The sequence below is a fragment of the Talpa europaea genome, assembly GCF_964194135.1.
Source record: "Talpa europaea genome assembly, chromosome: 6".
Classification (NCBI taxonomy): Eukaryota; Metazoa; Chordata; class Mammalia; order Eulipotyphla; family Talpidae; genus Talpa; species Talpa europaea.
Genome location: NC_140072.1, coordinates 82,053,217 through 82,078,765, shown reverse-complemented (window position 1 = coordinate 82,078,765; position 25,549 = coordinate 82,053,217). Strand labels below are relative to the sequence as shown.

The 25,549-nt window shown below is 38.7% G+C and overlaps 2 protein-coding genes across 2 annotated transcripts in view; one reads left to right on the top strand and one right to left on the bottom strand.

Annotated features, from left to right (window-relative positions):
• The window catches only part of NEK5 (NIMA related kinase 5), a gene marked incomplete at both ends in the record, with an annotated part of 61,817 nt that extends 38,255 nt beyond the window's left edge, over nucleotides 1-23,562 (top strand). Inside the window, 9 exons of the mRNA XM_084234873.1 lie at nucleotides 296-382; nucleotides 1,909-2,001; nucleotides 6,440-6,520; nucleotides 6,741-6,809; nucleotides 8,578-8,704; nucleotides 9,604-9,729; nucleotides 11,304-11,441; nucleotides 15,783-15,909; nucleotides 23,292-23,562. Of these exons, the coding sequence (XP_084090999.1) occupies nucleotides 296-382; nucleotides 1,909-2,001; nucleotides 6,440-6,520; nucleotides 6,741-6,809; nucleotides 8,578-8,704; nucleotides 9,604-9,729; nucleotides 11,304-11,441; nucleotides 15,783-15,909; nucleotides 23,292-23,562 (1,119 nt within the window). The remainder of the gene's footprint in view (nucleotides 1-295; nucleotides 383-1,908; nucleotides 2,002-6,439; nucleotides 6,521-6,740; nucleotides 6,810-8,577; nucleotides 8,705-9,603; nucleotides 9,730-11,303; nucleotides 11,442-15,782; nucleotides 15,910-23,291) is intronic.
• LOC311171986 (putative ribosome biogenesis protein RLP24) lies at nucleotides 17,695-18,195 on the bottom strand (the record flags this gene model as incomplete). Its single annotated transcript, XM_084235067.1, has 1 exon — nucleotides 17,695-18,195. The coding sequence occupies exon 1, from the start codon at nucleotides 18,184-18,186 to the stop codon at nucleotides 17,695-17,697; it is 492 nt and encodes a 163-aa protein (XP_084091193.1). The 5' UTR covers nucleotides 18,187-18,195.
• Nucleotides 23,563-25,549: the final 1,987 nt, after the last annotated feature.

Below are 25,549 nucleotides of genomic sequence, written 5' to 3'. Positions count from 1 at the left end.
TTTTTTGAAGGGTCAAAATTCCATCAATTACAGGACTATATATAAAAAGGGGACTCTATCAATTCATAAACACATTTGGGGTTTTATATGTAAGTGTGGTCACCATAAGCTACCATATCCCTCTCAGGGATGAATGATCACAGCCAAAATATAAGGCAGATTGTCAACCTCAGGAGCAATATGTTTTTTGATTCCTGCTGTTTATCACATATTTTAAAAATCATAGGCAATGAAGACATTATTTTGTTCAGTTCACCAAAAAATTAAAAATGCTTGTGTTGGGATTGCTTTCTAGGAATATTGGAAGCAGTTAGAGGAAATCCGCCAGCAGTATCACAAAGATATAAAGGAAATCCGAAAGAGGATGGGGAATGAACTGGAGGTAAATAAATTCATTCTTCTAAAGGAAACATTGTCTTATTGCTTTAGAGATAACTAAGCTGAGCAGATATTAATAACATTGATCTCATAGGAAAAATTAAATTTTATCTGATGAACTTTTTTTGATAGAAAAGTTGTTAGATCGAATTGAAGCTTTATTATTTGGGTTGACCTGAGACCACTCAAGATAATAAAGTTATCTGAGATTCCCAGGAATGGCTGATTGTCTTCCTTGTTTCAGTCATGTGAGCAGCTACTTTGCACCAGAACTGAATTAGATGTAGAAAGAGCAAGTTCATACCCATAAGATAGGAGGAAAGACTAGCATTTATTGAATTCAGCTATAATGAAATAGTCTTAAATACAGGGGTTAGTTTCAAAAATCTATAAGGCAAACTTTGAGTCGAGATGATTCTTAAAAATCTATTAAAGGTGCCATGTTGGACACACATTCTTCCATCTCTCAGCTCCCTGATTCATCAGTGAAGATCCAGATGAAATAGCTGTTATTTGGAGACCATGTTGTGTGAAAAACACATAGATATTTAAATACAAGAAATTTCTCCAGAGGCCTGGAATGTGCCTCCTATGAGAGGCTTGTGGACAATGACACTGGCCCAGGGCATAGCTGGCCTCTCACTTCAGATACACTGGAGTGACACACTCATTGAGTAGAACCATCCACACTCCAAAATGGGTCCTTCTCTCTCTCCCCCTGCCCTGAGCAATAGAGATGAGCAAATAGATGAGTTAATACAGGAGAAATGAACATATGGCATAATTCAGTGGTAAGGACCAGTATCTGAACTAGAGTTTTCACATATTTTACCCCATGTAGTCTTCCTAACAGCTGTTAAGTAACTCATCCAAAGTCATTTAGATATTATGAGGCAGGCTAAATAAATACCTGATTCAAAAAAGCTCCATTCTTTCTCACATATGTGCTGCTGTCCATAAAGAGCTGGAAAAATAAGACACACACACACACATGTAGTAGTGATCGAATAAGACTGAATAAGGTCAAGCTCTGGAGATGCAGAGGAATAAAGATGAGCAGGATGAGCAGAAGAAGCGTGTTTATGGAAGGAGAGAAGAGGTGGATCATAAACCGTGTTTGAGAAGATGAGTGGAATTTAGAGAGGCAGCGCCAGGCATAGGTTCACACAGAGGATTGGGCACCAGGAGGGCAGGATGAGGATGGTTTTCCCCAGCACAGAGGGCCTGGTTAGTGGTGAGGAGCTTGTGCCCTCATCAGCCTTATTTTTAAGGTGGGAAGCCTGTGCCTAGGAAAGATGGAGAGTAGCCATTTCCTGGGAGACTGTGGAAAAGCCCTGGGAACAGCAAGTCAGCCATATGAGAAGGGGTCAAAAAAAGACTCTTCCAGTCGCTCCCATGATCTCCCCTAAGCCAACAGGAGGGAATGCATTCTTTGCTAGATCCCGTTCAAGCCCTGGATGAGGTTCATAAAATAACCTTCAGAACTGACACAGAATCAAACTTGTTGACTGTGTATAATTTGTCTTAAAGGAGGACTCAAAAGTAAGTCATAGAACCTACTTGGTGAAGAAGAGTAACCTGCCCATCCACCAAGAGGCACCTGAGGAAGACACACCTGTGCAGGTGATGGTTAGATGCTCTGGTGATACTTACTCCTCACTGTGCAGTGCAGTCATGTAGGAAATGTAAAGAAAAAAACCTCAAGTATTTTGGGATCTTCCCCAAATGTGTGTGTGTGGGGGTGTCCAGGCATCCTGTTTTCAGAAGCTGCCCAGGTGATTTAGTGTGCTGCTAAGTTTGAGAACTGCTCACATTAGTGTATGAAAGTTCAGCTTTCCAGATGGTGTTTGAGTCAAAGTCTCAGACACATTGCTCAGAAATCTGACAGTAAACTTCTCTTTCATCTCAGCCTTATATATTTGATGAGAGTAGGGAACTGAATCAAATGGTTCTCAAGAACTATTTTTGTTTGTTTGTTTGTTTCTTCCGGAATGTCTGTCAACTTTATTTTCAAGGTGTCAAGAGGGACTCCCTAAGGACAGGTGAGAGGAACACAGGCTAAGCTAAGGCTGAAAGGGCTCCCTGAATGATTTGCTTTGTGAAATCCCCCAGGACTTTCACAGGATTTGATGCTGGAGTTCCACAGTGGATGGAGGTTGAATTTTCTACCCAGTGGGAAGGATGAGGCTTGGGAGTTTAAGATAATTGTTTTTTTTTAATATTTTATTTTATATAATTCTTACATCATTTTTCATCTTTGTACAATGTATGCATTTTCATTTTGGTTATATTACCCATACAATTGCAACCCCCCTTATTTTGACTCTAGTTCTTCCTCTCCTCGCCACTCCCTAATCTTCCCACCCCCCAGTGTGTCTCTGGTTTATAGTTGCTTGTTGATTTTGATTATTACTTTGCATTGATTAGTCTTTTTCCTGGTCTCTCATTTAGGTTTTCTAAATTCCTGCTATGAGTAAGACCATCCGGTATTTTTCTTTTTCTTTCTGACTTATTTCACTGAGCATGATCCCTTCTAGCTCCTTCCATGTTGCTGCAAACTGCATGTGTTTATCTTTTTTGATTGCTGAGTAATATTCCATGGTGTATATGTACCACATCTTCTTGATCCAGTCATCTATTTTTGGGCATTTGGGTTGTTTCCATATCTTAGCTATTGTAAATAGTGCTGCTATAAACATAGGCATGCAGGTGCCCTTTGGAATTACTGTTTCTGTCCTTTGGGTAAATACCTAGGAGTGGAATTGCTGGTCATATGGAAGCTCTATGTTTAGTAGGTCAAGAAATCTCCACACAGCTCTGCATAGTGGTTGGACCAGTTTGCACTCCCACCAGCAGTGCAGAAGAGTTCCTTTTTCTCCACAACCTCAGCAACATTTGTTGTTGCTAGTTTTTTAAATATGTGCCATTCTCACTGCTGTAAGATGGTATCTCATTATAGTTTTGATTTGCATTTCCCTGATTACAAGTGATGTTGAACATTTTTTCATATGCCTGTTGGCCATTTGCATTTCCTCGTCAGAGAAGTTTCTTTTTAGCTCTTCTGCCTATTTTTTGAATGGATTATTTTCTTTGTTTTTGTTGAGTCTCATCAGCTCTTGTAGATTTTTGTGATCAGTCCTTTATCATTAGTGTTGTGTGCAAAAATGTTCTCCCAGTTGGTGGGGTTTCTCTTTGTTTTTGTTATTGTCTCTTTTGCTGTGCAGAAGCTCTTTAATTTGATGTAGTCCCAGCTGTTTATCTTTGCCTTCACTATCACTGCTTTGGGTGATGTGTCTGTAAAGATGTCTTTGATGTGCATGTCATTTTAAGAACAAAAAAGCAATATGACACTTCTTCTACAATTGTAACAACCAGAGTACACAACTAGCCTCACAAATATAAGTGAGACATAAGTCACAATCTTGTTTCAGAGTTCATAATATTGCAAGAAAGAAAAACACCCTTCCCAAGGTTGCAGGGCAAAGAACTAATAATGATTCAAACTGACATGTGCCATATGTGAAGAACATCCAGAGATTGTGGTACTACAGAAGAGGCAGTAATTAATTCTAAGGGGGAGATGATAGTGACCTAATATAAGATGGTGGAGAGAAGAAAGCATTACAAAAATATATGTGTGTGTGACCAGACCCGTCTGGTCTCAGGTCTGTGCCTCTTCTTGTCTGGTGTATAGCACCCTTTTCTTCCTGTAGCTGCCAACTTGATAAGCTGTGGAAAGGCAGCTCAGAAATGGTAAAAAGAAACAATGAGCCAAGGAAATTGTGTGTGTATATATATATATATACACACACACACACACACACACACACACATCTCCACACAATATTGATGTCTATCTCTTCCTCTATCTCCATATAGGTTTCTTCTGCTACTTGAAAGTAGAGTGCTCCTATAGTATGATTTGGTAGGTTATTTTTGGGGTTTGGGAACATTGTTATTGTCCCCTGCCCTGGGAGCAGGCCCAGGGGCACTCAATCTGATCCCACTGACAACACAGGCAGATAAGCTGGGAGTGAACCAGCCGCTGTCCACGGCCCACCTGCCAGGAGTCAGAGGAATGGAACTAAGGGTCCTTCTCCCAAACTGAGGAAAGAGCTCTTGAGACCTTCTGGTCCAGGCTGAAAAGAGGTCTCCACAGGCATAGGTGAGGCAAAGAGTGAGGGTGACATCAGCAAAAGAGCAAGACAGAGAGTTCTGGGGAGACCTTTCTCAGCATGAGTGGCTCTGTGAGTTACCGGGGCTTGGGATCTACATAGGTTTTAGGAATGGGGTTTGAGAACAAAGGAATTAAATGTTCTTGGCTGAGAAGGCAAGGAGAGTAGACTTGGCTAAAGTCCACTTATTGTTGCTAGCGGTGGGCCCCAGCAGCAGCAGCGTGGGGGTTGTGCAGGGCTGGTAACCATCTCTACGATGACCATCTGTGGGGGCTGGGTGCCCCCAGCAGCTCCAGTGTGAACCAGTCTGGTCTCAAGGTCTGTGTCTCTTTTCTTCGGATTTGTAGCACCCTTTTCTTCCCATAGCTGCCAACTTGATAAGCTCTAGAATGGTAGCTCAGAAATGGTAAAAAGCAACAATGAGCCAAGGAAATTGATGCAGCAGGTGTCTGGACCTGGAGTCATAAGGTTTTTTAATCTCTTGTTTACCAACCCATGGAACAGCAAAATTCTTTTCCCTGAATCCTGTCCTGTTCTTGTCCTGGGACCCTTCCTGTCTCATAATTATTTCTACGGAATCATTTTTGAGCATTCCCAGACCCCAAACCACTTACCAAATCATACCAAATAGGAATACTCTACTTTGGATATGAGGGAATCCTCTATCTATAGCTGCGTCTATTAAGGAGACTCCTAAATTTCTGGCTTGAGAGGGATGAAAATGCCATTTACTTAGATGTGGTATAGAGGATGGGAGAAGAGTGGGGAGCAAAATTCAGAGGAGGAACAATTCAGAGTTCCACGTTGGACATGTTGAGTTAAAGAAAATCTGAGCGATTACTTACCTGCTTTTGGGCCTTCCTCCTGCTGCAGCCACTGTGTGGAACACTCTTTTCCCAACTGGCTCTGCCAAGGTCCACATCATTGCAGGGCTTAAGTCAAATGCCAAATAAATCTGTATTACTCTCAACTTCTATCATTTTCCATGCTATTGTCCTATTTTATTTCTTTCATAGCACTTAGCACTTTCTGAAATTATGTCATTCGTTCAACTCTGTTGTTACCTAAATGCAGATGACATGTGTGGAAGGTATTGTAAATAGAAGTAAATAGAAGTTCCATGTCAGCAGGGACCTTTTGGTCACAATCACAGTGTGAGTACACTTGTAGGACAGCATCTGGCCATCAGTGGCTGCTCAATATGAGTTTGTGGAATGAATATTAAAGTGAAGATGATGCCAAGTAGGCAGTTGAATATATATTGTGTCTCACCGCAGAGGGGGAGAGAGCAAGCCTGAAGGTACATGGTTAAGAGTCATTGCATGAAGATGGCATTTAAATCTGTAGCGATGACTGAGACCACCTTCTATTGAGGAAGTGGAGACAGGGGGCCCAGGACTGACACCTGAGTAAGCTCAGCACTGAAGTTCACCTCTTCACAATTCCTTCCACACATGTCATCTGCATTTACAGCCTTTTCTTCCTCAATTGCCCATCAATTTTTAAAGTCCACGCCTTCCTTTATGTTCTCAAGAGCTGTGCACTTTTTCTGTGTTCCTCATTCTTTAAGGGAATGATCCTGTAGTCAGAATCACATTCTTGAATTAGATTAGGTTATATTGAGTGATAAGTGCTGTTACATTATAAACTTTTACCCATTGTGATCTCAGTGTTAAATGTATTACTATTTTAAGTTAATGGACACTGTGCCCAAGATTTCAGTGAATTATCGTTGGCTATCCTTTACAAAGGCACATTTTTATTCTCAAAGTAATCATGCATTCAATCCAGAAGTCAAACATTATTTGATCCAGGGGTTGTTAAAATATAACAGTCTGATTGATCAATATTAGATGATAGATTTTCATTTTTCTCTAAACTTTCAGGATATTGAAAGAGACTTGAAACAGATTAGACTTCAGAACATAAAGGAAAGTGTAATTCCAGAACAGAAATATAAAGCTAAGGTAATAAACATTTTTGTCTTTTGGTTTCATATTAAAAGCTTGGCTGGTAGTCCCCACCTTACAATCTGGGTTACCTATAGGACTTTCCTCCCTACTATTTTATGGAATTGCCTTATTTTGTTAATGTTAAACTGGTGACTTTCAGTATCTGTAATGTCAAATAGGGGGTTGTAAATTAATTGGATTGCTAAACTAAGACTTTTTTCTTGATTTCTTCAAGAGAGGGGTAAAGTTTGAAATTAATTTAGACAACTGCATTTCTGATGAAAACACCATCCAAGAGGAAAAGGTATGCCATTAAGTATATATTTCCATTACGTGGCATGAGAAAAATGAGTGTCTTAATAGCTTGTTTCATGAAATTTTTGCACAGGGGCTAAGGAGAGTTTTCTTCAAACATTTTAAAAGGATCTCTGGTGTTCAACTGAGTGTTCCCAAAATACTTTTAATGCTCCCACTCTATGTTTTTTACTTGAAATTAGTCCCTTAGATAGACTATTCCAATCAGATTTACTTTTTTTTATAAGAAACTATTTTATATGAGGAACTATTTTTCTCATAATATAACTTTTTACCATAGCCAAATTAAAATAGGAGACCATAATAGTCAGCAACCAATATACATATTTAAGAAAATGGAGCAGTTTCCCTAAAACTATGCATATTTTATAATTTTAGGTTTTATTTATTTATAACTTTGCACTGGCCTTTCATAAATCTCAGGCAGTTGGGCTCTCATTGACACAGCAGTGAACACACTAGCACTGTCCACTCAAGCTTCATTTTATCACTGAATTCGGCATCTTTTCTCTACCCACTTTTTTCCAGACCTGCTAACAAATACCAAAAATGAGCCTATTTGTGTCTCCATTTCACTTTCTCTGAGTTTACCTTTAAAAGTACCAAAAGCTAAGTATGAGTGTGTATATATACGTATATATATGTGTATATATTCTATATCAGAGCTAATACTCAATTTCTTTTATATTCTTTATTAATTTAAAATAATTTAATGTTATCATTTCTTTCCAATCCTTTTGATGTGTGTGGTGAATGACTAGTTGTGTTTTTTAATAGACTGCATGTTTGATAGCAGCTTTAGGTTCATACCGAGATTGAGTGGAAAGTATGGAGATTTCTCATATATGCCATGCTCCTACAGGTGATAACCTCTCCACCATGATAACCTCTCCACCATCAACACTCCCCACCAGAGTGGGACATTTGCTACATTTGACACCTCAATATCAGCCAGGCTCATAGTGTACTTTAGAGTTCACTCCTGATGTACATTTTATCGGTTTAGACAAATGCATAATGATGTGTGTCCATCTTTACAGTACTATACAGAGTATTTTTACTGCCCCCCCAAATCCTGTGCTCTGCCTGTCTTTCAGATTTTGCTAGCATCTTACTGCATAAAGACTTCCTTCATTAAATGGGGAAAAGTGATAATAGCCCCTGGAGCTGCATTAGAAAGGAGCAAATTTGGTGACCCATTTCTGTGTCGACCCCTGAGGAGCAGGGTGTCCATAGGGCATCAGTGAAGCTGGCCTCCTAGAATAAAAGAATAGAATCAAAAAATTATCTACCAGAGTAGTTATCCTTTATTATTCTGTGCTTTGATTTGCTTGAAGCAGAGTGATCTTTTTTAGTATGGCTTAAGGGACATTAGGAGCAGTTTCAGGGGCCCACTTAGGAAGGCTGTATACTTCAAACAGGCTATGGATGACATTACCTTGAGAGTTCTGCAGAATGGAACTCAAGTACAATAATACTGAAGACGGGAAGTCTGAATAAAATTAAATTGCCATTATGATGAGCAAGGAGAAGAAATGAAAACTGTTTCTATCTTGAACATAGTTTCTATCTTGAACATAGTTTAGAACATGTTTGAACATAGTTCTAGTTTTTAAACTCTATTAATTTATTTAATATATGTTGAATATATACCATGTATCTTGGTAAAAGTCATTACTGGGAACACACTGCATTGTTTTTAATATTTATTTTCAAAATACGGCGTTTTCTCATGAAACATTGTGGAATTGCCTTAGGCAGTGGATATGCTAAATGAAACTTTGACCTTTGAGGATGGCAAGAAGTTTAAGGAATCTAAACGTATTAAGGACCATGAAGATTATACAGACAAAGCATTTGAAAAACTCTGTCGCCCAGAAGCAGGTATGTGTCCCTTGAAATCTGTAGATGAGGCAGGTCGTTCAAGATTGTTTCATGCTCTATCCTCTCTCGTCTCCTGATACTCCACTGTCATGTGCCCCCTGCCTCCCAGAGCTGGGTGGGGACCCAGTTCTCTGCTCTCCCCCTGTGCCCATGCCATGATGCCAGCACTCCCTGGCACCCAGCCTCCTTGCTTTCTCAACACTGTCTCCTTGAGCAGTTTCACCAGCTCCCTCGGCTTCAGCTTCTTGCAGCCACAAGCTCCACACCCAGCTGTTTTCTCATTATCTTCTATAAAGCAACATGGCCAAGACCCAAAGCATTTCAAACTTAGCACATGTACAATCCAACCTGCGAGTACCTCCTCCCACGTGATGCTTTATTTGGGCAACACATCACCAGGCTGACAGTTCCTGCCCAAGGTGGTTTCTGTTCTGGGATGTCTCTAGAGACTTCCTCCCCCTTCATTCCCTCTGCCACTAGGTTAGGGCTCTGTCATCTCTCAGCGATGCGGTGTGATAGGATATGCGTGGGCTTTGGAGACAGACTTGGCTTGAGTCCCACCTGGTGCTTCCGCTTTCTGGTTGTGTGACCTTCCACAATGGGCTAAAAATGCCCTGAATCTCAATTTCCTTTGAGGAACAACCACACAGGATTATTACGAGAACTAAGGTTAAATTTGATATAGAAAGTACTTGACCATATTAGATGTTTAATAAATGCTATTCTCTTCATTTTTTCTTTCCCTTCACCTCCCTGTGGTGCAATCTATGTTAGTATGAGGGTGGTGACTTCTCTGGTTGTGAATGGGCCAGTGATGGACTGCCTGTGAAGTTTCCTAAGAAACTGTTTAGTGTAGCTAGTCACACTTAAGTTATTTTTCTTACGTTATTTTCTTACAGAATTGTTCATTCAGGAGGCTGCAGCTGCAGAAAACAGAAGACAGTGGGAAGCCAGAGCTCCTCAGACTCTGCTGCGGATGATGGCAGAGTCTGAAGTCACTTCCACCTGCACCACCAAGCCTGAGGGTGAGTCCGCATCAAAACGGTCCTCAGCAAGGGCCGTCAATGCAGCTGTGTTGTATCACTTTTCAGGACTCTCTCTAGGGACTTGCTATCAAATATCAGGCATTGTTTTCATTTCTCCCCTACCTCCAGAGAAGGCCCACTAATTATCCCAGAAAACTGAGCACCCCAGCTATGGGAAAGCACAGGAGGAAAGATCCAGAATCCTTCTTTCCTCTAAGTGAGGGCAAAGGGTCCAAGGAAGGGCAGTCAACTTGATTTGCCTTCCCATGCTAGCACACTAACTTCCTGAAATTTCTTGAAGGATTTTTTTCCCCAATAAAATTGAAATTAAAATAACAGTTATCCCGGGCCTCCCTGGTGTCCTAGGGGCTAAGTCTCAGTGCTATCACCACTGCAGCAGGAGTTTGATCCCCGCCAGGGAGCTAACCCACAAGGCACAGCAGACCTCTCCTGTCTTGCCTGCTGCACCTCTCAGCAGTGTATTTCAGTAAATCCTCCTGTTCTTCTCCCCACTCTGTCTCTGGTGAATCCTCTCACCTCCCACACCTGTGTCCTATACCCCAGTTCTTGTATACATAAATAAAATAACAGCTATCCCACAAGATTTAGAGTGCTAACAGCGCAAAATGCATATAAAATTACTTCGTAAACCAGTGCGCTATTTAAATATTAGGAATGGTTAGGATGTGATATTTTCAAACTAAATTCCTTTGTTTACATTTGAGCTTCAGGCATAGCTTCTCCTCTTAGAAGAGATTCACAGCGACCACTGAGTGTTAGAAGTGGTGAAGATTTTTGTTTTTAAATTTCTTTGCTTTATTTATTTTATTATTTTTTATTTATTTATACAAGCACTGGGTACAGTCAGAAGCTCGGGAGGTTGAGAGAATTCACCATAGCCAGAGTGGGGAACAGGACAGGCATACCGATGAAGTACACTGCTGAGGGGAACAGCGGGCGCAGCAGGAGGGGTCTGTGCTCCATGTGGGACCCTCGCCGGTGGCTGGGGATTGAACCGGCGCTGCAGAGGCTGCAGACAGCTTCGCAGCCCAGCGCTCAACCACTGCGCCACCAGGGGAGGCCTAGTGGTGAAGATTTTTATTACTTAATTCCTGTGCTCCTCTTGATAACATGGGACTAGGGGATAGCTAACATTTATACTGTGTTTTAAATTGAAATATGTAAGTATATCTCAAATCTAGTAATTATAAGTGTGTGAATTGTATTTATACAATTATAAAATACTGAGGTTACCAAATACACAAGGAAGGACTTGCAAAAGTAATGAAGTTTAATCCATTCTAAGCCAATAATAGAATAAGAGGAGAAGCCTAATCTTAAATTATCAAACAGAACAGAAATTTTAACATATCAAAAACAATTAGTTTTGCTTTATAAAGCAAAAAAATGACTCTCCTGCCCATTAATTACATGGAAACTCAATAAACGTTGTATATGTATTTCCTGACTAATAAATTAAGTGATTAGGTTACTTCCAAAGTTCTAACATTCTGTGATTTTATAAAATCCCAAATGAAGTAGGCTTTTCTTTTTGGTAACACTCTCCTTTTCAGATGGCCAAGTGATAGTGATCGGAGGCGTTCCAGAAAATAGGAAACAGTGGCGGCATGAAGCACCAGAAACCTTAATGAGTGTTTTGGCTGCAGCACATCTAACAACTAGTTCATTTTCTGCCAACCAAGGAGAATTTGGTATGTAGTTTATTTTTAAAAAAATTACCACCCCCCGCCCCCAGGGAATTTTGTCTAAGATTTGTAAATGCAGAAATGGGATAACAGTATCTTTGGCCTTGAGAGAACATTGGAAATGTAGTCTATTCCAAAATGCCATTAACAAGATTTCAACTTCAGAGAAGGGGGCGCGTAATTTCCATTAATGTGGCCACTTGACAGCTGATGAAAAGTGAAGTAACACTAGTGGCTTTGTAGATAATGAACTAGTATTGCTTAGTTCTATTGGACAGTCAGTTTACTTCTGAGAGCCGTTCATTAGACTCAAATCACTATCTTATGGACAAAAAATACATCATAATATAGTTTTCTTTTTTTGTCTCCATTTTTAAAGCGAGATTAATGTTTAGTAAGATTGTGCTTACTTTAGTGGAATGGAAAACAAGCATCGTGTTTTACATTTGAAGGAATTCATTTCACAGTGGCTATTTTGTTATTGTTATGTGATCGATGGATCAGGTACACAGGTGTGAACTGCTACAAGAACAGCCACCATAGCAGGCAGGTTACCTGGACAGGTGTGAGGGTAGGGACCTAATGTTGCAGCAATGAGAGGTTGAGGGTACAAAGAGACATAGATACAATCTAGTTATTAATAGAGGCTGAAAAAATGCTTACAAAATTAAAGAACAATACGAATCTATATATAACGCTAAAGGAGTATGCTAGAGTGGTTCCTGGGTAAGACCAGGTCTGCCAGTTATGGAAGCCCAGACTTCACAGTCTTTGTGAAATATTGTGAAGGTGAGTCTTAAAGAATGTACAAGATTTTGTTGATACAAGAAGAAAGAACATTTCAGGTGGGAAGGACTTTCCGACATACAGGCTTGTGTTGGAGATGGAGAAACGAGTTTGACTAAAATCTAGAAGTCGTTCTTGAATATGTGAAGTCCTTGGTATTATTACTGGACACTGGACAGACTATTGTTTAAAACTTAAGGGGGTTGGGAAAGAAAGAGAGAGTGAGCACAAGGAGACAAGGAAGTAGGAGGGAGCATGGAGTGCAGGGAGGGAAAATTGCCTTTGAGGCTCTCTTTCTGGTACCTTCAGACCACAAGCTGCAGTGGAACTGTCTGCTCCCTTTTCTTCTATTCTGGACTAAAAGCACTGTCTCTAAGAATGGGGCTGGAGGCTGCAGGAGAAGGTTGGGGAAGTCTGGTTTGACCTGGAAGCCAAGGGCTAGGACCCAGGCCACATAGGAGGGATGGCATCCACCTTTCACGACACCAAGGTGGAGACTGGTGGTCCTGTCTTTTCTTGCATTTGTACCTGTGATTCTTGGATTCATAGAAAATCTTCTTTTGACATATTATGTTAAATTAATTACTTCATAAGCTTACTATATTTTCACCTGGACAGTTTCACATTAAGCATGTCTGTGCAGTTTATTTAACAAGTGAGAAAGAAATAGAACTTGCCGCTAAAGATGGCATTCAAAACAAAGTGCAGATACTTTCTTTTGCTGTGGGCACTGCTTTCTCCTCCCACTCCAGCCTCTCTCAGCTCTTTCAGTCTCTAACTGTTGTTGGCTTCACTGCCTCTTTCCCCTCCCTGCAGCAACCCTGACACCCTAACCCTGGTCATCTTTTCTTCTTCAGCTCCTCCCTACAACTCCTTGCCTGATAATCCTCCTAGAATGAATTGATTCTCTTCTCATCTTAAAATTCTGCAAAAGATTCCCCCCTTACCTTCAGGATAAAATGCAGACTCTTGGCTGCCTTTAAGCACCTTAAAGGTCAGATGCCCCTCCCAACCTGGTCCATCCCAACACCACAGAGGCTGGCTTGTCTCCTCCTCTGGCTTAGAATGCTTGCCTCCCTCCTTATACCAAAATAAGATCAACTTATTTTGGTAATACGATTTCACTCTCTGTCACTATGGTTTACTGGCAGTTATTCTTCTGCCCCTACTTTCCCTCTAAACTACCAGAGAGATATTTGTTAAATAAAATTGTTCATTTGTGAAATGAAAAAGTTTCATTTTTATATTTATCAGTTAAATTCCAGTGATAAAAAGGATGCAGTAGTGTGTTTATTGTGAATTTTTGTGAAGGTTATGAAAAACCTGGATCTCAAACCACTTAATGCCTGTGTACCACTGTTAGGGAGCCACTATTTTAGATGACTGAGCAAACATCTTGGTGTGTTTCCTTTGTATTCCTCTACTGTGGCTTCCCTGCTTAATATCATACAAAGATACTATAATTTTCTAACCATAAAGATAAATTTCACTTTAATTTCTTGATTTATATTGTTCCTCACTAGGCTATAAGCTTAGGTCTTGATCACTGTGCTTGGCAGAGGTCTGAAACTTACGAAGTGGCTACAGCCTGTGAATAAGCATGTGGCCATAGCACATTTTTTTCTGTTACTTTGTACAGGGGCTGTGATTGCTAATATTTGTGTAGTATCAAGTTGGATAGGGAAATTAGACTTAAAAATAATTCTCACACCTGTATAGAGACTTCATAAAGACCTACTACATCTATAAATTTTAATAATTTGACTACAGGTATTACAGACATAATTTATAAAGGCTTTTGAAGGACACTTATTATACATTAGCATTTATACATCCTTCATTAGTCTTTAGCTTAAATCTCTAACTCCTTGGTGATAAATTGCATTGATGTTTCCAGCTCTAAATTCCATTAAAAATTGAGGCTTTATCAAGTACATGTTTAATTTGTCCTGATTTTAAAAGTTTTACATAGCAAGACTTTATAAAATTCTTTTTAATGAAACTTACTAGTAGAAGCTACACTCTAAATGAGGACAAGTGTTTTTTTGTTTCCTGAGTATAATTAATTCGGGTCAGTGATTTTGTGATGGTTTAACTACTCCAAGGGAATCCTTGGTGGGAAGATAACCCCCATTTTTCTTATATATGTTTTCAGGTCACATGGTTGCCTTGGTAACATCATAGTTGCACATCCCAGTAACAGCTGATTTACATTTCTATAGTTAGCCATTCATTTTTTTCTCCTATCCTGTTAAACAAAAATAAGAGCCTCCGAATATTTTCTTCTTAAAATGGGAAAGCAGGGCCTCCCTGGTTGAGCGCCCACTGTGAAGCTGTCCGCAGCCTCTGCAGCATGGGTTTGATCCTGGCCAGCTGCCAAGAATCCCACATGGTGCAGCAGACCTCTCCTGTCTCGCCTGCTGCTCCCCTCAGCAGTGTATTTTGGTTAGTCTGCCTGTTCTGTTCCCTGCTCTGTCTCTGGTGAATCCTTTCACCCTCTCGCGCGCCTGGCCTGTATCCCAGCTCTTGTATAAATAAAAAATAAATCTTAAAAAAAAAGGGGAAAGCAAAAACAATCAGATTCCCACACCACATGGAGCACTAAAGTTGCTTTTAGTTAGCCAAACCACGTCATATATGAGAGATGTCACTCTTACTGGTTTATTTATAATGCATTTTAGGAAATAATATGGTTTAGGATGAAACATAGTGGTTAGAAATGGGTAAATATTTCATTACAGTGTGGTGAAATTTCTGTGTGTAGGTGTATATACCAACCATCATGTAACAGTTTTCAAAAAGAAAGCCACCCTTGGCTTTTCATTCTACCTTTGGAGGAAAACACCTCTTTCTAAGCCTCCTTGTTAAAATAATTTCTTATTTTTAAACAGATTTATTTATGTATACAAGAACTGGGATACAGGCCAGAGGTGTGGGGCAGTGAGAGGATTCACCAGAGACAGGGTGGGGAACAGAACAGGCAGACTGACGAAACACACTGCTGAGGGGAGCAGCAGGCGAGACAGGAGAGGTCTGCTGCACCATGTGGGTAGCTCCTTGGCAGGCCAGGGGATCAAACTCATGCTGGAGAGGCTGTGGATAGCTTCACAGTGCTGTGCTTAACCTCTTGTGCCACCAGGGAGGCCCAAGTCCACAAATTTAGATATGAATATCTAAAGCAGTCAGACCCAAAACCAGAAAGTAGAATGGTGGTTTCCAGGAGCAGATGGGAAGAGTAAAGGGGAATTGTTCAATGGGGGTAGAGTTTCAGTCATACAACAGGAAAAAAGTTTTAGAAATCTAGTGTGCATGTAGTTAATACTATCCTGTCCACCTAAAAATTGTTAAAAAGGTAAGTTTGTTACATGTTTTTACCACATAAAAAATAACAGACATCAGTGACTCAAAAAGTAATTCAGAATCCCTCGATTGTCTCATGAATTTATTTATTTTTATCAATTTTTAGCATTGTGTTTGCTGCACTATAAGATTTTGGTATATGTCCCTCCTCAGGTATCTAGACAGAGGTGCTTTAATTTTTCTCTGTCAATTTCTTAATAGTGGGAACTGTTAAAAAATGGCTTCCTAAAGAAGATGAGAGGATGATGGAAATGGCTTCTGGCACTGAGGCGGATGAGGAACAATTAGAACCAAGATCATCGGATGATGACGACGACGACGATGACACGTAAGTCAGTCATATCCAGATGTCTGAATGATGCACCGTACATAGAACTTGAACTTACAGCTTGAACTTGAACTTACACCGTACAGCTTGAACTTCTTTTATATCTTCCTCTTGCCTGAATGCTCTATCTAAGACTTCCAACATAATCCTATATAGTGAACATCCTAGTCTTGTACCATATCTTAGAGGAAATGCTTTCAGTCTTTCACCATTGAGTATGATGTTGTCTGTGCAATTTTGTAAATGGCCCTTATTATGTTGAGGTATGTTCCATCTATTCCCATTTTTTTGAGGGTTTTTATTACAAATGTTTGTTGAATCTTATTAAATGCTTTTCTGTATCTATTTATATGGTTATATGATTTTTATCTTTTTGTTGATGTGATGAATTACAGAGCTTGAATTTCAGATGTTGAACCATCCTTGTGTCCCTAGAATACACTCCTCTTGGTCATGATGTAGGATACTCTTTTTCATTTTTATTTATTATTTTTTAAATTTTATATATTTTTGTGTTATCGAATTCGGTTTGCTAAGATTTTGCTGAGGATTTTTGCTTCTATATTTATCAGGGATCTTGGTCTATCTCTTTTCCAAGAGATTTTAAATATGCAGAAGACATGGTCCAATTTATGATCATTGTATCAGTTTGGTTAGGTTTTCCCTGTTTTTACATTTTGTGTTGTCACTTTTTGCCCCTATTAATGCTATCTGCCTTAAATTCTATTTTATCTGATAACAATATTGCTATTTCAAGTTTTAATTTTATTTTTTAGTATTTTTGATTTTTTCTTTTAATTTCATCATTTCTGTGTGGTTTCTTACAATATATATCTGATGTAACTGGTTGAAGTGCTCCTTGTCATGTGATAATGTCTTTTAGTTTAATAATATTAATTATTATTATTATTTTCATATTTGGGCTTTCCTGTGTTCAGGCTTGATACTGTGTTTTCTGTTTATCATCATGTTTCATTTCCTTTTTCACCTTTTCCAGTCTTTTGTTAGTTTGAAAAACTTTTCTATTCTTTTTTCTCTATACTACTTTTGAAGATACACATTATATTTCTATTCTTTTAATAGGTTTTATGAACTACCTAAAAATTGATCCAACAAGTTCAGTGTTCCTTTTTCCTCCCAAATATGGCAAGCATAGTTTAAGTAACCACTAAAATCCATCCACCCTGATTTTGTTATCTAGAGTTACAATTTTACTTACAACCCTTTTTTTATTATGGAAAGCTTTACTCAGAGTAAAAGCAGAATAGAGCAAGGAACCCTCCTGTATCTATCCTCCAGCTTGAACTACAAACCAGCATTGTTTTCCTTTGTCCCTACTATCCCCCAACACCCCTCATACAATCATTTTCATAAGTTTGCAACATTCTAAGTATTAGACATGAAATTATTTTATCTAATATTAAACCTTTTTTTTTTTAACTGCCAAGAAAATTTTATTTTTGCACATCACTAGCCATGAAATTTCTGTCATCAATTATTACACAAATGCTGCTAGTGCTGTTATACAAATGGCATGTCCACCCACAATTCACTTCTGTAATCTCAAACTGAATTTTCATAATTACATGAGAATATTTATCAGAGAAGGATTAACAGTGAGATGAGTATAGAATTCATAACTGATGTTTTCCAGATAGCAATGTAGATGTATTTTTAATCACCTTTCAGTTGAGTGACCATAAAAAATAAATCAATAATTTAGAAATTCTAAGTCTCCAAAGGAGGTTTTCAAATGCACTTTTGAAAAATGCTTCAGTAAGGTTTTTAAGAAGCATCTTCCATGTCCACATCTTCTTGTAATTTCTGCACCATTTTTTCTTCCAGCTGCTTTCCTTTACCTGCAAGAGGGGCTCGGATAAGATGGATGTTTTGCTTGACTTCTTTGATGTCCTGAACTTTCTGTAGTTCTTTATTTTTCTTTAACCTGTTCATTATAAATTTAGCTTGGCGTTTCTGTTTGATCTCTTCAACTCTCTTCATTGCATCAATAGTTTTATTCCACAGCTCTCGCTGGTATTTGACAGGTTCATTTCTACGTTTTTCAAATTCAAATGAATTATCCACTGTAAGCTCTTTACCAGCTGCTTTCCGGAATGCTTTCGTCCACCTAACTTTTCTAGGATTGCGCTTCTTTTTAAAGTTTTTATGACACTTGAATTTACAGAATCTGAATACCTTGCAGTCGTTGTGGTCGAACATCATGCCATGGCCGGGGTAGATGGGCCCCGAACAGAAATAACACTTCTCGATATGCATGTTGAACCCGCGTGGGTACCACGAACCCAAACGCTGAGTGAACTTGAGAGGAAGTTAATATTAAACCTTTTCAAAGTGAAAAGTGTTGGCTAATGTAGTTTATTGTTTTCTGAACTTGCCATGGTATTTTCTTGTTCATACTTTCCCTCTGGTCTCATTTTCTTCTTATTGATACATATCCTTTAGTAATTCTTTGAGCTATATCACTGGGTGGTAAATTCTTTGTTTTACATATCTCCGATAGTTTAAATTTTGCCTGCAATACTTAGCAATAATTTAGGTGGACATACAATTTTAGGATGACAGTGATTTTTCTTTTGATCTCTGGTATCGTTGATGAGAAATCTGCTATGATCTAATGGGTTTTCTTTTGGAGACAGCATTTCTATGGTTATTTCCACTCAGTACTTTCATACTTTCCTTTTTATCTTCATACTCTGTTTCACTGTGATAGGTCTCGGTCTAGATTTGCCTTTTATCTTGCTTGGTTCACCTTATTCTGAGAACCCATGAATTTCTTTAGCTCTGGAAAGTTTTAACCTATTATTTTGCTGCTTTTATTCCTTTACTTTGGTTCTCCAATTAGAAATATTTTGGAGCTTCTCAATTTGTCTGTATTCCTTCATGCTTTTTATTCTTCTCTTTATGCTTGTAGAGGAAATCTTAAATACTGTTTTCCAATCCTATTTGGGCATCATCTATTAAATTTTTAATTTGAATGAGTATATACTTCATCTCTAGGATTTATAATGGTTTTTTCTTAATATAAGAATGTTATATGTTCATGTTTTATTATTGTATAATTATTTTCCATAACTTAAAAATATTTAAAAATGGATGTTATACTTTTTTTAATCAATTATTATTATTATTATTTTTTTAAAGACTTCTTTAAAATTTTTCTAAACTCATTTCAGAAATTTCATCTCTTTAATTTATTGCTATATTTGTTGATATTGGAGACACAAATGGTTTATTTATCATATAAAAAAACTCTGCAATTCAGGTAAGATGCTTTATTTCTCACATGAATATACTTTTTTTTTTTGAGCAGTTACTTTAATATAGTATCAAAATCCTCCCTAAAAATAATTTCCTCTGGAGTTAGTTTGTAGTCCTACCTTAAAGAATTTTTTTTTTGTTATTCATCTTTCTTACCATTAGATTTATTCTTGTGTTTTAGAATTCTAGTTGTGGGCTCCTTTTGTTCTGCAATGAATTTAATTTTTTTTTCTTTCTTCCCTTTCTTTTCTCTGTGTATCTTCTACATATTGAATATGTCTTTAATTTTTCTTTATTAGATTCCCTTCCATTCTTGTCAGCTGGAAACTTTGAAGAGTTACACCTCAGTGCAAGGGAGGTCTAGAAATGAAAAAAAAATCCCACTAATGTGATTTGCCTGTCTTGGCCCAATCTCTGGGGAAAAAAAAAAAAACCTCTTCCTGAGAAATTTATAACCATGGGCTTTGTCTTGGGTTTGGAGTTTGCATTTTCAACAGTTGCTTGGTCTGGAAACATGTGTGTTGAGAAATGAATATTAAAATTAATGTAAGAGATGATAATTTTTGGAATTTCTGTATGAGTAAATAAAATACTCTCGTGAGATATTACCTCAATTCACACTATATTGAATTTCTCACTAAAGTGATGCTGAAGAAGACCTCACAATTAAAAATAAAAATAGAATCCATTAAAAGAGATAGAATACATAACAAATAGCTGAATTAAACCATAAAGAACTTAAGATATATAACTATATTCCTATACTGAATAATTACATTATAATGACTACTATATGCTTAACACTATTTAATTAAAATAAAACATCAAGGGCCTCCCCGGTGGCACAGCGGTTGAGCGCTGGGTTGCGAAGCCGCCCGCGGCCTCTGCGGCTCCGGTTCGATCCCTGGCTGCTCCCCGGCCACCGGAGGAGGGTCCCACATGGCGCGCAGACCTCTCCTGCCGCCCGCTGCTCCCCTCAGCAGTGTACTTCAGTCCTTCTGCCTGCTCTGCTTCCCGCTCTGGCTCTGGTGAATTCTCTCACCCTCCCGCGCTTCTGACTGTACCCAGTGCATGTATAAACAAAAACAAACAAACAAACAAACAAATAAATAAATAAAACATGCCTGTATAAAAAAAAATAAAATAAAATAAAACATCAAAACATGAAAAAAAAATGTATCAAAAGGTAATAGGAAGATTTGATAATTAACCAAATAGAACTTATGGAAGTTAAAAAAAACTAATAGAAATTAAAATTTGCTTGATAGTTTAAAAAATAGACTAGATTACAACTAATGAAAGAATGAATAGCTGGAACATAGATCTTAGGAAAAAAGGATGGAAATGTGAAAGAGGCGCTAAAAGGCATGAGGGTTCATCACATATCTAGAAGGAGTTCTAGGAGAAGAGACCAGTAGAAAAGAAGTATTCAATGCAGTTATCACGGTAAACACTTTGTTATTACTAAGAGCCATGAACCATGATATTTGGGAAATAAAACAATAATTGAGCAATGAAACAAAATTCATACCAAGACACATCATTTTTTAAATGATAGAGAAGTGAGGACAAGGGAAGATGTTTTGTAAACTCGTACCTTTGTGACGGTGGCTTAACAAATGGGAGCTGTCATTGTTGGTTAACCTCAAATTTATGACCTTTAATTTAGTAGGGTCTCTGCAATATTCAGCAATCCTCTGCCACCTCAGCTTCTTTCCAAACCCTTTCTTGTGAGCTCGTCCCCATTCACCCACTCTCATTGATCGTGCTTCCTACTTCAAAAAGAGAGTATGTGGTTTGTAAGTGCTTAGTTCTCTAACATCTTTATATCCGAGTGCTTGTCCCCAGCCCATCCCGGCAATCCTGTCTCTTCATTCTCACAGGAAGACTGGCCTCTCTCCTTGCAGAGGTGCTCTAAATCCCAGTCTCTTTTCAGTGATTTTGTTCCTATCAATTATTCTTCCTTTTATATAGATATATGTATTTTTAAAGATTTATTTATTCATTTATACAAGCACTGGGTACAGTCAGGAGCGCGGGAGGGTGAGAGAATTCACCAGAGCCAGAGCGGGGAGCAGAACAGGCAGAAGGACCGAAGTACACTGCTGAGGGGAGCAGCGGGAGGCAGGAGAGGTCTGCGCGCCATGTGGGACCCTCCTCTGGTGGCCGGGGAGCAGTGGAGGGGGGGGGGGATCAAACCGGCGCTGCAGAGGCTGCGGGCAGCCTGGCAACCCAGTGCTCAACCGCTGCACCACCAGGGAGGCCCTCCTTTTATATTTTTAAGTGATTCCTTACTGCTTACTGTCTCTCAGCATATAAATATTCCCAAATCTTTGCCATCTTTTTTTTTTTTAAAGGATTTTTTTTTATTTATGCATACAAGAACTGGAGTACAGGCTAGAGATGGGAAGTGGTGGGGGTGAGAGGATTCACCAGAGACAGAGTTGGCAACAGAATAGGCAGACTGACTGAAATACACTGATGAGGGGAGCAGCAAGCGAGACAGGAGAGGTCTGCTGCGCCATGTGGGTCACCTCCCTGGCCAGGGAGTGAACTCGTGCTGCAGTGGCTGCAGACAGCTTCATAGGTTGTATCTTAACCTCTTGCTCCACCAGGGAGGCCCCTTTGCGATCTTGTAAATAACAAAAAACCATTGCGTCAGTTCCTTTCAGAGCCAGGCTCCCCTCGGAGCTGTAAACTCCTTATTGTCACCACTTTGTTACCTCCATTGCTTTCTTGATCCACTGTGATAGCTCCTGCTGTACAGTACTCTGAAATATTTTTGCAAAGGGCATCTATTACCATGAAATTTCCAAATGTGATTGTCATTTCTCAGTCCTGATCTTAATTGATTGCTTCCTCTTTCTGGAATTCTCTGCCCCCTTGGTTTTCATGAGGAAAAATTTCTGTGCTCTTTTTTTTTTTTTTTTTTTTTAAAGATTTATTTATTTATTTATACAAGCACTGGGTACAGTCAGAAGCATGGGAGGGTGAGAGAATTCACCAGAGCCAGAGCGGGGAACAGAACAGGCAGACTGATGAAGAAATACACTGCTGAGGAGAGCAGTGGGTGCGGCAGGAGAGGTCTGTCCCGCCATGTGGGACCCTCGCCGGTGGTTGGGGATCGAACCTGCGCTGCAGAGGCTGTGAGCTTCGCAGCCCTGCACTCAACCGCTGAGCCACCAGGGGAGGCCCAAAATTTCTGTGCTCTTACCAGTTATCCTCAGTCTCTTTTACTTGCCACTTAAATAATAGTAATACTTGAGATGGTTGTCTTGGTCTCCTGACTTCTTCCCTTCTACAAATATTGATGTTGCAGTCTTAGACATAATTTCAATTCCTAAATTGGTAGCACTGAAACCTTGGACATGTTTTTTAAATCTCTCCGAGCTTCAGCTTTATATATTGAGGATTATAATGTTTACCATAAAATGTTAGATGTATTAGTATTAGATGAAGTGTGGTATGTGTAAACTTTACACTCTAGAGCTGTGGCTGTCATACAGAAATGCACCTATTCACTTTTCTTTTTCCTTCTGTTTTATTGTTTCATTCTCTGTTCTTTTTCCTTCTCTTTTCCTCTTCTTTTAAACATGAGTAGATGGGTATTAATATATATAATAAAGGTTGTTGAACACAAGTCAAACTAATGAGAATACTGATTCTGCCGACATTCATTATTTATCATCCTTAGGAAAACCAGACTGATATAATAAATAATTTATTACCTGGGTGAATGTGCAACTTTCATATTACCCAGTGCGGGGTGGAGAATGAGAGTGGAAACTAATTTTCATATGTATTCTTCTGTTATCATAAAGTAATAAAGTAAATATGATATGCAAAAAGTACAAGCTCCAGGCATATATTCAACACTGAGATTTTATAATCAATTAACAAAAGATGAAGTCTAGTTTTCTGCCCCAAAGACCTCACTATTTTAATGAAGAAGTTGTATTAGCATTTCTTTATTCATTCAAGAACATTTCTGGCTCTGTGTTAATAAGCATGGTGTATAAAAAGATATCATAATAGATAAAGGACAGATATGCTCCCTGGAATATATGAATAAAGCATATCATATTTACTATTTATTATTTCAGAAATTTTGAAGAATCTGAAGATGAGTTGAAAAATGAAGTCATTGAATCACTGGAAAAACTTGCTACATCCAAAGAGAAAGAAAAAAGAGAAGAGGCTTCTGGTTCCTCTAAGGAAGAAGAAAAGTTAGAAGAAAGACAGCCAACAAGCATGCAGAAATATGCAGAAATAAATGAAGCTATGATGACTGTTTCTACTCTGCCTGATAACAAAATTTGTATTGTTGATGAAGACAAAGAAACATCAATAACCAGTCAGAATACACAAATGTGATTATTGTACTTTTTCTTAATAAGTTAGTATCTATTACAGTATTATCTGTTTGGATACAAGTTATAAATATTCATTTATTGTAGGGGCTTTCAAGTAATCCCAAGGATTTATTAATTTTTCTATCAAAATGTAGAAATAGAACTTTTAAGTGTAGAAATTAGTATTCTACTTTATAAAATTATAAATATTAAGATATGTCAGAGGGAGAATAATGTGTCCCCATCCCCCAACAATAAGTCCCAAAGATGTGACTATTTTGATACATGGCAAGAGGGAATTAAGATTGCAGATGGAGGGCCTCCCCAGTGGCGCAGTGGTTGAGCGCTGGACTGTGAAGCTGCCCACAGCCTCTGCAGCGCTGGTTCGATCCCTGGCCACAGGCAAGGGTCCCACATGGCACACAGACCTCTCCTGCCGTGCCTGCTGCTCCCCTCAGCAGTGTACTTCAGTCCTTCTGCCTGTTCTGCTTCCCGCTCTGGCTCTGGTGAATTCTCTCACTCTCCTGTGCTTCTGACTGTACCCAGTGCTTTTATAAATAAATAAATATATCTTAAAAAAATTAAAAAATAAAAAGTAAAAAAATAAAACACACACACTCATCCACACACAATCACTTAAAAAAAAAAAAAAGATTGCAGATGGAATTGAGGCTGCTAACCAGGTGACCTTAATATAGGGAGGTTTTTTGATTATCTAGGAGGGCCCATTGTAAATCACCAGTCTCAGAAGAGTTGTCAGAAGAGAGAACCAGAGAGGTAGCAGCATGAAAGACTCCATCTCATGCTGCTGGCTTTGAAATAGGGGAAGAGTCACAAGCCAAGGAATGTAGGTGGTCTCTAGAAGCTGGGAAACAGAAGGAAATGGACTCTTCCTGAAGCCTGCAGCAGGAACAGAGGCCTGCCGACACCTTTTTGGCCTAGTGAAATCCACTTTAGACTTCTGACCAACAGACTATAAGATAATAAATTTGTGTTTTAACTAAGCTTGTGTAATTTAAGATAGCAAGAGAAATACATTATACAAACTCATACATTTAAAATAATGAATTTGCTATTTAAAAAAAACCTTTTGAAATTTCTTAAGTTATATTGAGTACATTTTTTTGAAGCTTATGTTGACACAGGCATAGGCAATTGAGTAAGGAGAGGAACAGGGCATGTCACATTAATTGTGCACTAAATAATCATTTTATTATTTTTTAAAAATTATTTTCTAATAGTTTCAAATTTATAGATTACAGGTTTTTTGAAGGCTAGGGAGCATATCTGGCCTTTATCATAATATTATGGTGTCTTTTTATATACCATGCTTATTAGCACAGAGCCAGAAATGTTCTTGCATGAATAAAGAAAGGCTAATACAATTTCCTAAGATAGTGAGCTCTTTGGGGGCAGGAAACTAGACTTTTTTTGTAGACTAAACTTTTTTGTAATTGATTATAACAATACGAGTGTTGAATATATGCCTAGAGTTTAGTAGATATTTGCTGATTTATTATGGCTACTGCTACAAAGGATAAGGTAGTTATATATATTTCTTTTTTTTTTTTTTTAATTTTTGCATAGAACTGTGGTGTAGGGCACAGGTGCAGGGGTGAGAGGTGGAGTGAGAGAATCGCCAGAGTGGGGAGCGGAACAGGCAGATTGACTGAAATACACTGCTAGGGGGAGCAGTGGGTGAGACAGGAGAGGTCTGCTGTGCCATGTGGATTAGCTCCCTGGCTGGGGATTGAACCCAGGCCATAGTGGTAATAGCGCTGAGACTTAACCACTAGGCCACCAGGGAGGCCCAAGGTAGTTATATTTCCTAATGGTATAATTAGTTCCTGAAATGCCTACTCTATAATGAAAATAAAGTTAAAGAGGTATATTGATATACTGCTGAACTAAGAGAACAAAGATGAGGAGGAATCGAATTATTTCTAGCGCAAGTGTCAGGATTCCTCAAAATATGAGAATGTAAGCAATCTTTTATGCCTTTATTTTCC